Genomic DNA, 12,263 nt, shown 5'->3' on the forward strand with positions numbered 1-12,263 from the left:
TCTTTATTTTTAAAATACTTTGGACTGAATAGACTCTGAATTACTGTAGGGCTTATTGGAGCAAGTTAAAGTGCAGATTGCTCTTCCCAGTCATGAATTTCAATTAAAAACAAACAACTGATGAACACATTTCTCTAGAGACTAATTTAAATACTGATACTGCTTCTGTATATTTTCTAAGTATTTTCCAACATGTATAGAGAAAAAGAGAAGTTTTGCTGAAGAAATTGTGGAAAACATGCCAGAGACTTGGGTTTAGATTCCGATTTTTCCTTTTTCAGAGAGATCAAGCAGGGAAAATTTTATTGTAGATGGGTCAAGGCAGAAGTTGTATGAAAAAATAAAATAAAAATAAAAAATTGAACTACACTGGAAAAAGGTAATATTTTAAGATTTCACCAAAACTGGTGAGGCCACACCTGGAGTATTACATCCAGTGTTGGGCACCTCAATTCAAGAGAGATATCCAGGTGCTGGAGCGAGTACAGAGGAGGGCAATGAAGCTGGTGAAGGGCCTAGAGAATAAATCTTATGAAGAACGCTTGAAGAAGCTGGGAATGTTTAGTTTGAGAAAGAGGAGGCTGAGGGGAGACCTCATCACTCTCTACAACTACCTGAAAGGTCATTGTAGAGCAGTTGGTGGTAGTCTCTTCTCACAGGTAATTAGCAACAGAACAAGAGGGAATGGCTTCAAGCTGCAACAGGGTAGGTTTAGATTTCAGATTAGGAAATTTTTTTTCACAGAAAGAGTGATCAGACACTGGAATAGGCTGCCCAGGGAGGTGGTTGAGTCACCATCCCTGGATGTGTTTAAGGGTCGTTTGGATGTGGTGTTGGTGGGTATGGTTTAGGGAAGAACTTTGTAGAGTAGGGATGACGGTTGGACTGGGTGATCCCAAGGGTCTTTTCCAACCTAAATAGTTCTTTGATTCTATGATTCTATAAAATATACAATAGCTGTAATGAAAAATTTTTTTACAAACACTTCTGAGTTAAGTTCTGGGTTAAATTGCAAGGGTATTGCCCTAATTGTCTGCTTTTTTGAAGGGGGTCTACTAGCAGATTAAATGAAAATTATTATCAAAGGCTCTCATAGGCCTTCTTTACAGCCAGCATTAGATGAAGAGTTATTTAGTGGGCAAATAAGCCTGCCAGATAGGAAAAAGACAAGAAGAAATGTGTCTTGGCATGCTAGGGAGGATAAGTAAGGAGAAAGCAGAAAGTATATTTGATAGTGATGGAATTTAGCCTGAGATGACCCTTCACTCTTGCCTATTGTTAACTTTTTCCCATGCAGAAAAATGCCACAGCCTGTAAGTTCTCTAACAGCAGCTGTCTGGATGGTGGAAGGAAAAACTGTTTACATACATGATTACATATTTCTGATGATGCCTTGTTTTGGTGCCCTACCAAAATCAAGCTTCCCATAGAGATTGTTCTCACCACAAAGAGCTTCCAGTTGAAGCTTGTAAGATAGAGCCAGAAGGGAGGGAGATGGAGAAGTGGTTTGTCCAAGGTCACAGCGTTAAGGTCAGGGGCAGCATCAGCAGGAAAACAGGACCCAGACTTCCAGTCTTCCTGGACTTATGTTAATAGGGGCATTTACCAGCGTCATCGCTCCTGGGTAAAAATGCCCACACGAGGCTTTAGGCGGGTGTAGCTCTCGCTGTTGAGGATGCTGGTGCAATTACACTAGTAAACTTTCCCAGGCTCATGAGCACCTACTCCAATGCTTAAACTCTGATAGCCTTGTTGCAAGGAGACTTTTTGCCAAGGAGTGTTGTTGGAAATTTAGGAAGAGGAAGGAAAGAAAAAACAAAACAAAACAGCCCTCACTTCAATTAGAGGAAAAGATAATTCCTTTCAAGTCGAGAGGCTTGACTCCTGCTGGCCTTTGTTCTTAAGCTTACCCTTGCTATAATTTCATAGAGCAACTTGAATACTGCCAGTTTGTTCTGTGATTACCCTCAGCTGGAGCACAAAATTAATATCTCACTAAGTAATTCAGTACATGATGGGTGAACATTTAGTTAAACATGCCCTAAAAAGCTAGGATTTTCTGTGTTGGCTGCAAGTCTCTCAGTGACAATTAATTGCCTGTGTTCTTATGTGTTTATGAGCCTCGGTAAACAGGCGACATATTTACGTCCCCCCATTACCTTCAGAAATAAACTTCCTTAACAAAAAAATTCCCATGTTCCCTGATTGTAATCTGATTTTAAGTAAACAGAGGGGTGGGGAAAGTGACTAGTAAGCAAGACTTTGGAGGGAGGAAGGTGGGAAGTGGAACATTTTCCCTCTGAAATTGTACTGCATCTAATGCTGGTAGTATTAAGTTATTATGCTGTGAGAGTCAAATGGCCTTGGTTAGTCCTTTTAATGTTTGGGGGTTTGTTTGCCCTTTTTATCTTAAGAGTTTAAACTCAAGAACTGACACAGTATTTACTAACTTGTGATGTGGAGTTGCTATAGAAAATATAACCTTTGAAAGGCATGCCTTCTAACCTGTGCAAAATCCTGTTGTTCTCTGAAAGCCCTAAATTATTGCTATGGGGTCCTGTTTAAGGATATAGTAGTGATATGCTACAGCAAATGGTTCCTCTCCTGTTTCTTCACATTGCATTTGTCTGCCACTGCATCACTTTCTCTCCTCATGAGCCTCCACCAGAACTGAAAGGGAGTATCGGTCCCTCTCCCCATCAGTCATATTAGTTTCAGCCTTTACCACGCATTGAGGGTTTGTGAGAAGAACCCACCATTTTTTGCAACAACTGGGGCATCACTGTTGACTGGTTGTGGCAAACAGACTGCAGACAAAAAAAATGGATAGTATTACTTATTTTGGTTGTATCCATTAACATCCACTATCCATTAAGAAGAATTCAGTGCATACCTTTGGGCTATCTGTGCAGCCAGCTGCTAGTTTCATTTGCTTTTGCAGGTAAGAGATTATATCCAATGGAAGACACAATTTGGTATCAGTGGATGTTCACTGTTGTTCTCTTGTTCCCCAAATTTTTCTCTCTGCTGCTGTCTGAAGATTTCCGTTAGGATTGGGCTAAAAGTAGAGCAATGGAAATACCTGAGACATAGTATAAAGACAGAAGATGATAAAGTAAAAAATAATGAAATTTAATCATAGCTAGTTGTCAAACCTTTCCTGATGTCCCAAATCTCATACATTAACTCTTCCAGATTTTCTCTGGGCCATCTGCCTAATTCTAGACTTCGTGGTGCTGAAACGGTTAGCGCTGAAGTGTGGAGGGCAAACATGGCCTGTTTTTCATGCAGGTGGGAGGTATGCATATGTGGGGAAAGCCACCCTCAGTGGTGTTTGGTCTCCTGTGTGAGAGGAGGACATCTGATAATGATGGCATCCCCCACGTTGGAAAGATTTTGTCACTACCAGGCACTTGCTAAGCTGTCATTGTCAGGCTAAGTGTTTTGTTCCTCTGTGTCTTTTTTCCCCCACCTCCTCTGTGGTTATCTTATGCTTTACTGATGGTTGCACCAGGACATATTGCTGACTGGAAATTCAGTTAGCTATTCTTAGGCAAACCAGCTTGAGAAATGAACTATTAAATAGCAAGATTCTGGTAGTTCTCAGGTACCTGGACTGAAGGAGCTGAGAGATCTAGAAATAAAATCAGTATTCTTCTTGTAACCCATTGCAACCAAGCTGTCAAGCATCACTGCGGTCTCATTTGAAATAGTTTTAATGAGTAAATAGAGAGAATAAAAGCAGAAAGTGTCAAAAATGTAAGACCAAGATAATTGTTGTTTGTTTTTGTGTTTGTTTTTTTTTCTTTAACCTATTATATTGCTTTAGTTGGTGGTAGCTGTATTTTCACCACGCAATGAGCAAATTTGCCCTAGTCCTGACTTAGACAATTTTGACATACTTTTGTCAAGAGTTAATACTTCTAAAATATGTTTTGCTTCTTTTTGAGAGCAAGGAGCTAGAAAATTTTTTAATTATTCCCTGATTCTGTGACCTGTGACTTTCAAAGGTTTTCATATGATAGGTAAAAAGCTTACTTAAAAAAACCCAATAAAAACATAAAAAAAACCCCTGTATGTAGAAGTGTATTGTAGCAAAGAAGAACAGCTGAATTACGTTCTTCTACTAGGCATCCACTTTTAACTCACTTTTTGTGAATGAAGAAATCTCCATTTTATGAAAGGTAAAAATACATCCAAATGTATGCAATTTCTGTACTTGAGGCTGCCAGGAGAAGCATTCTTTTTTTTTTTTTTTTCCTGTCAGTTAACTCCGGGTTTCTTCTCCACAGCTTTGGTTGTTGCTGAGTTAATATCCTTTGGTGCCTGCCTTCAGATCTATTTGGCTGTCTGTTTTACAGTTGATTTGTTCCCATTTATTCTATTTCATTTCTAAATTGAAGAGATTCTTGTTGCTCACCTGTCTTGTGAATCTCCCCCCAGGTCAGTGACACTGGTGGCAGCAGTGCCTTGCCAGGTGCACCAGGACTTGGCTCACTCGCTGGGTTCCCACAGGTGGGTCTGGCTCGGGCTTGGTAATGAGCCTCTGATAGGAGGAAAAAAAGTCAAGTTTGCTCACTGTTGCTCGCTGGGATCGAACAGCTTGTCTTTTCTTTTGAGGAACATTTATACTTAACACTCGGTAGGCAAACTGCTATTTCAGTTTGCAAGTGGATTTGGTTATTCAAATGCACAGGCCAGAAAATGAAGGGGATTCTATTTAAACAGTGTGCTCCCGAGTCACAGATGATCTTTTTGATGTCTGTATTTTGCAAATGGAAATTTTCCATTTTCCAGTGCTAGCATTTGTTCAGAGGCTGTGTGCTATCTAAATCTGCCTTTGTGGCTGTTCATTTGCATTTTTGCTATGCTTATATTGCCTCCTGCCTTCTCTCCTTGGCCCCCCACTCTTTTTTATCAAATTCCCGGTTTTGCTGCCTCTACACTATCTTGCATCTCTGAAGGCTCAATCATGCAAGGTGCTGTGCACTCGGAACAAACAGCAGAGACCGCTCAGCACCTTGTCAGGATCACAAAGGTTAAAAGGGAAATCCAAACCACCTGCAGATTTAAGACTTCTTCTGGGAGAAAGCAGAAGGAAGGAGGAGCCGTTACTCACTCTGATAACAATCCGGCTTCTTCTGCAGCGCCTGACCTTTTCCTTGTTGTTCTTTTTTCCTGCTGGCACTACTGGCCAGTGCATCTGAAGGGATGTGTGTGGAAATCTTGTGTTGAAATGTTATAGTATGATGTGAAATACAGTGATCAGGTGACATAGCCAAAATGGTCCTTCCTGGACTTAAAACAATGGCCATAGCAAACCTTGCATGTTCACATAGATCTGAATATGCGTTTCTCTACTTCCTTCGTATTTCTTTTTTCTTTCACCCTGTACACATAGGTTCTTTCTTCCCCCAAATCTGGTTACATCCACTTCTACAAGCAAACTGTTTAGCAAGAAAAACTGTTAATATCCTGAGGGAGAAGTGAGAAGGTGGGGAGAGAAGCACAACAACTTAATTCTGGCAGTTGAAAGAATGATCTGAAAATTGTCAGGCTCAAAGTATCACCTACCGTCAAGTAATCACTATTCAGTTCTACAGATACCAACCCTCAAACAGTCTATTTTACCCTCGAGGAAAGCGGGGGAGGGTAGGGGGGAGAAAAAAAGAGTGTAAGCAGGAGTATCACTGGAGTATCATACACTACCAAGAGAGGCAGCGTATTTTAAGCTGAGAAGCAATATAAACCCAGCACAGGGCTGGGAGCTGAGCATTGCAGGCTTCTCTTCCGTTGCTATATTTCTTCTTTAGTCATCTCTGCTCTGAGTTTCTGAGGCACCACACAGTACTGGGCAGCTTGGACTTCAGGAGGAATTGACAAAATACTCAATAGTTAACCCAGCCTGGCCTTTTTTTAAATCTGTTTTGGCAGGTTTGGAAGCTGGGGTGTTGGTAGTGCTTCACAGTGCTCCTCCAGATGAGCGAGAGTGCCTGGTTAATGCCAGTGCAGTGCTCTGGAATCAGAGCAGGAATTTTGCAAAAGTTTTTCTCCTGAAACACAGGGCAACCACTTCTGTAAGAGTGGCACCTTGTTCCTACTCTGTGGCACAGGACTGCTACCTAAACACCAATAACTACTAGTTATTAACGCCTGGTGATAAAAGCACAGTGTATCTGTGCAGTATACTCAGATGTATAGGCAGTATTTTGGGGACATGTATGGCTTCCCACATTGCCAATTTCCTTCAGCTGCTTTCTTTTGCTCATGAACTAGCTGGTTATGGGGCAGTTATAGGAATCCATAACAAAACCTTCTGCTTACGAGCACAGCAAACTGAGAGTAAAGCGTGATATTTCCATGTTCCTGTCGTGCAAGCACGTGCCCACAAACCAAAACACAGCTGGCAAGTCTAATTTTAGCTCTACCAGCCTTGAGAAGTGCCCCTTTAAAGAAATTCTTTTTATAATTTTTATTTTTTTTTTTCCTGAAGCAATTTGGTTGATAATACAGCAGCTGACAATCCCGCTGCAATACTACCAATGATTTAAATAAAAACAAAAAGAAACCGCTGCCTCACATTTTTTCCCCCACAAATTTATAAATAGGCAAAGCCACTACAGAGAGGCCCAGGAATCTGATGACTTGTTAAAGGAATAAGTGATTTAAAAAAAACCAAAAAACGGAGAAATGCTGGGATTTGTGTACAAGAGGAAACATTCTGTTATTCACGCACTTTCTTACTGGTGATTTATAGTCCTGCTGGAAGACGTGCTCTTCCTTCGAGTCTTTCAGAGGATAAATATTTGGGAGCCATATGCGGACACAAGTCCGGCAGGCCTGGGACTTGTGGCAGGTGCGGGGGCTCTGGTGCCACACCTGGCCCTCACCTGGGCCCGGCGGCTGCGGGCTGGAAGCCCTGGGCCCTGCTGCTGCCGCGGCCGGGGGAGCACAGCCGCTCTGGGAGGTGGGCATGGAGCCGTAGGGAACTTTTGTGGCCCCGTGGCATTTTCACACGCCTGGCTCGAAGTCACCCATAAGGCAGGCCGGGCCACTTTCCTCTTTACCCTCTGCCTCCATTTTGTTCCAACTTTAAATAAACCAAGTCTTATATAAGCGGTAGCATGAAGTATGTATTTAGTATGTATTGCCCCGGGTCGCCTCTCCTCCAAGTGCCGGGTGACGGTACGGAGTAGTTTTCTGAGGGGGCCTCAGAGGGAGGACACCGACTTCCCTGCTCGGCCACCAGGCTCTGTGACCTTTCCATGCTTGTTCCTTAAATGAATAAATAAATACGTAAATGCAGCGCAGGGCTTGTCTACCCAACCCCCCGCCCGCCTTAGGATTTCCCGAGTCCCGCGGCCGCTGTTCTCCAGCGGGGCCGGGGCGGGGGCCGCGGGGAGCCGCGGGCGCGGAGGGAGGGAGGGAGGGAGGGAGGGGAGGGGAGGGCGAGCGGGAGAGAAGGAGGAAGGAGGAGGGGGCGCGGAGGCGGCCGCGGGGCCTGCGCCGGCCTCCCGGGGGAGCGGCGCGCCGAGGTCCCGCCCACCGGCGGCGCGGCGCGGAGGGGGTTTGAATGAAAGACAGGACGAGCCCCGAGCACCATGTCACTCCGTGAGGGAGGCAGCGGCAACTAGGCTGGGGAAGGCTCTTCCCTCCCCCTTCCCTTTTTTTTTTTTCCTTTTTTCCCCCCCCTTTTTATTTTTTTTAAAATTTTCCTTTCCCCCCCCCTTTTTTTTTTTTTTTCCTTTTTTTTTTTTTTTTTTTTTTTTCCAGATTGGAAGTGGGGTGGGAGGGGAGCGAGAGGGGAGGGCTCGAGAGCGGGGCGAGCCGAGCCGAGGAGAGCGAGAGGCTCTGCGGAGGTTTGGAGTTGCACTGTCTTCCCGGCTCCTCTCGCAGGACGTTTCCCCCCCGAGCCGGGCAGCGGGCACGGCCGGAGACACGCTGCTGCCAGCGGGGGAAGGCGGGCTGCTCCGCCGCGGACAGCCGGGCAGGGGGCTTCCACCCACCCAGCCCCGCGCACACCCCCCACCCCCTTCTCCTCGCACACACATATATGTGCGTGCGGGCGCGTTTTTGGCTGCGCTGGAAGTAGCGCGCGGTAGACGGCGAGGAAGTCTCGGCAGCCTCCCCCGTCGCCCGCGCTGTCAGGAATAGCGGCGTGAGAGGAAGAAAGGCCCTGGGGCACTACACCCTGCCAACGAGTTCCCTGCACCAGCCAGAAGGACTCCAGCTACATGGGCAAACGCCTGGACCAGCAGCCAATGTACCCCCAGTACACCTACTACTACCCCCACTACCTCCAAACCAAGGTAGGGGCCGGCGGGGCCGGGCTTGGCGGGGGATGGAGAGCGGGGCGGCACAAGCTGCGGGCTCGCTGCTTCTCTGGGGCGGTTTTTCCCTCGCTTCTTCGGGTTCGGCGTCACGCAGAGACAAGCTGGTAGGCAGAAGCAGGCGTGAGAGAGGCAGGAAGGTTACAGTCTGCCCTCGCCTTCGTTTCTTTCTTTATTTTTTTTTCCCCGAGGGCTGCTGGCGTCGGCTAATTCCTTTTATTGTTTGGGGAGAGCGGTGCGGTTAACGCTGTCGTACCACCGGGCAGGTAGTGTGTTTGTTGTGGCACAGGGCAAGGATTGCTCTGGACAGCATCAGGCACGGAACACTGTGTTGGTGTCTCTTCAGTGATCTCCACGATTCGTTCGGAGCCTAAAAGCATTTTGCTGTAGGAAAAGCTGTCTGTAGCAACTCAAACTTTTAGTCGGCTGAGGAGGAGATGCTGTGGAGCTTGAAGGAGAGCTCGGACCTAACCGACTGTGAAGCTGGTGGAGTTTGTTTCAGTGCACTGCACTGCTTTTAATATTTCATTAAATATTGAGGATGATACGGCTGTACTCTGTTGCATGTAAAAGGTCTAGAAATACAGAGCAGCTACTTTCGGAGAGCGTATCCAGCCGGAGACCCTTCCTTTTTCCTTTTCTTCATAATTTTTATAATGCCAGCAGGCTAGAAAACAGGCCTACATCTCCCGAAGTTGAGTAAAGTCGATCCTACCTGGCCATGAGTTAGTTAATTAAAGCTTTATTTTTCTGTTGCCATTGTGTAATAGTCTGTGCTCTGAAAAGATTTCCTGTGTGACCAAGGGACAGTAACAAAAGAAATCCCTAAACCAAAAGTTTGCAAACCCTGTTAGGACACTGTATTGGAAAATAAATAAATAAGAATTTGTACTGCTCTGAAGTGTGACCTCACAGCCACAGATTAACAGTTTCAATCCATAAACTAATGTCCTTTAGGGAGGAAAAAATGTAGGCAGGGTGCACACACGTGTGTAAGTTGCTGCCTACACACATACACACATGGTGCTGCTGTGGCAAATTTAACACATGGGACATTTGACGTGTGTGTCTGTGTGTGGTGAAGGGCCACAGGGGAGGCTGACTTCTCCAGACTTTTGGTTTGGAGAATGTTGATCTGGCTGCAGTTCTGAAAAGATAAGTTACAATTCTATGTTAATAAAATTACTTCCCTGTTAACATTTACAGCCTGACTACTGCATTATATAAATTAACTAATTGTCAAAACTGTAATTCAGGTTGGTTGGAGTTGTGATGACACCAGAACCACTCAATATGATTACAGCCTTGTAATTCATGGCAGGGTTACCTCCTGCTTCTTTGCTTTGCTGTTTCTTTTACTGTATGGTGCAGATTTTTTTTTCAATATATATAAAATTTAGCCTTTTTAAAATTTTGTATTTTAGCATAATTCTTATTGGGGGTTTTTTGTGTTTGTTTTTTTTTTTAAAATTTCCTTCCTTTCAAGGTCGATCCAAATTGCTTTTTACCTTTGTGACCGTTTAGTGTGTATTGTTGCTGTTGTAGCTGCAGCCTGTCACTAGCTTGACTGCAATATTGCCCATAGCTTTAACTGTTTGGGGGACTGAGGGACACACACTGATGCTATTTCTCAAAACCTGGCAAGCCAAGGACATGAAACAATTGATGGTGTTTTTTTAAAAGAACAATAGCCTCTAGTATTGGAGGAGAAATATTGAACATTCCTTGCCTTTTATTCACATAGCTTACCAATTTGCCAGTTGTGGGGTTTTTTTCCTTTTTTGCTTATTTTTTTTAACTTCATAAAATAAGCTTTTTGAGGAAATTAACCTTGTATTTGAGCTTAAAATAGTAACAATAGCTTCTCAATTTTTTTTGACCCGATGCTTTAAAAAAGAAATGAAATGCACTTTTATAGCCGATGTATAAAATTATCAACCCCGTGAAAAGTCATGTGTCTGTCTTTGCACATGTGCACTGTTGCTCTAAGGACAGGTAAAATTACCAATTGGTGGTGTGTTTTATGTGGTATTAATTTTTCTTCTTTTTTTTCCTTTCTCCACAGTTAAGTTCATACATAAAAACCTAAATAATAAACACATAGACACACACGTATATATACACAGACAAAAGTATTTCTCTAGTATAGAACTTAAGAGTTTAGAGTAGTGCAGACAGGCAGCATCTGGATTTTGTTACCTTAAAGCTGGCCATCAGCTTCTGGTACATTTTAAAGCAGTTAGATCCATTGTATGTCTAAAGCTAAATAGTCGGGTAATCGTGTAACATTGTGGTGGAGAGCTGTATCTTTTATCATGCCTGTTGCAGCAACACATACTAATAAACCTCAGTAGGATTCGAGCCGTCCTGTGAACTCCAGCTTTTTATTTTCCCCAAACTGCTCTTTGTACCGAGCATGGTAGGATTCAGCTCCACAGAAAGAATGTGTTTTTATGCTCATAGTCATGCACGCTGGGGGGGTGTGCATTCATTTGTAATTAAGAAAGAAATTCTAGGCTTTCTTAAGGCATTTGCTTACAGCTTGTGAAATGTAGAGTGGCAGCGTGTTCAGCAGGCAAAGTCTGGAAATTTGTGTTCCCTCATGTATTGGGGTGCAGTGCTGCTTTTGCTTTGCCTGTTTGGTGAAGCTGTCTCAGCTCTTCTTTGGGAAGTCCTGCGTTACTGTACATCACGTCCTTCTCGCGGGGGAGTACAGAGCTGCGCAAGAGCTCAGGCTATGCTGTTTGTGTCTTCTAACGTAGCTAGCATGTTGTTGTGCAGAAGTGGTGTAAATGAATAGCTATATGGGTAATGAGATTATAAATAGAAAAAATGGATTCCGTATGTTTGTCTGGTTGCTTGAAGTTTTTAGTGTTCCGTGGCCTTTTGTGGAACATGAAGCACGCACTCCTATTATTCAATTTACTTGTGCTCCTTCATTATCAGATGCCACCACTGAAGCTAAAACTTTAATTGCAGGTTTAAACAAACCCTTTGTTATCCAAAATTGAATGGGGTGGGGAGGTCAATTTTTTTTTTTTTAAGAGCCAATGGCAAGGAACTTAATGTTTCTTAAGGACAAGCACTAGGTTTGAGGAAAGGCATAGTCTTGTTTTTCTCATTTTGGCATGACACTGTTTGTCAACTGCAGTTTGAAAGTAGGTGTCAGAACTTCTTTAGGCAGATCCTGAGAGCGAAGTCCAGCTGTCCAAGGAATTTATATCAGAATAAACATTATTGGTTACTGTTTTAAGTGAAGGATAGTCTCATGTTCTTGCTGCAAAGAATTTTGCACGGAGGTGGTTTAGCTAATAAATATCTGACAAGACTATAGTAGTTATTTGTGATGCTAAGTGAATTTCCTTAGATGGGTCCTTGTTGATGCTATTGCTACTCAAGCAACTGGTTTACAGGAGTATGTGGTAAATTTTCCCATATGAAGTGATAATGATGCCAAATCTTGCATTGTGGTCTGAATTTCTTTCTTTAGTTTCTTGCTTGCCAAAGCAAATTCTTTTATCTTTGCTGTTATGCGCAGAGGAAAAGAAAACTAAGCACCATGAATGATACAAAAAAGGGGGGGAAAAATCAACAAAACTATTTGAATATATTTGGAAGAGTTTCTTTAGTTCAGTAGATGCTGTATTTAATCTTCGCAGTTTAGGATTAGACTTAGCACTCGGGTAAGTTTTCTCTGCAGTCTACTGAAAAAATCTGCGTCACTTGAGTAGAAAGAAGGAGGTTCTGCAGTTATTTACCAACAGGATTTGTTTGATTTATGATAGCTGTACCTGCATTTGGGGTAAAAATGTGCCAGTTTAGCAGCTATTTCCATGCATTTTGCTTTCATGCATTCTCCAGATATTTCCTACCTATTAGTCATGGTTCGGGTTTGGTAGTTTAACTCTCATAGTGTTGACTCTGTTATCTGGT

General features: G+C 43.4%; 1 protein-coding gene across 5 annotated transcripts in view; it reads left to right on the forward strand.

Moving 5' to 3' along the window:
- The first annotated feature begins 7,782 nt into the window (after positions 1-7,782).
- The window catches only part of RBMS3 (RNA binding motif single stranded interacting protein 3), a 448,136-nt gene continuing 443,655 nt past the window's right edge, over positions 7,783-12,263 (forward strand). For all 5 annotated transcript variants that reach the window (XM_051612906.1, XM_051612908.1, XM_051612907.1 and 2 more), the window contains exon 1: positions 7,783-8,309. In XM_051612906.1, the coding sequence (XP_051468866.1) occupies positions 8,235-8,309 (75 nt within the window). In that variant the 5' untranslated portion in view covers positions 7,783-8,234. The remainder of the gene's footprint in view (positions 8,310-12,263) is intronic.

Source organism: Apus apus, chromosome 2 (genome assembly GCF_020740795.1).
Source record: "Apus apus isolate bApuApu2 chromosome 2, bApuApu2.pri.cur, whole genome shotgun sequence".
In the NCBI taxonomy this organism is placed as follows: Eukaryota; Metazoa; Chordata; class Aves; order Apodiformes; family Apodidae; genus Apus; species Apus apus.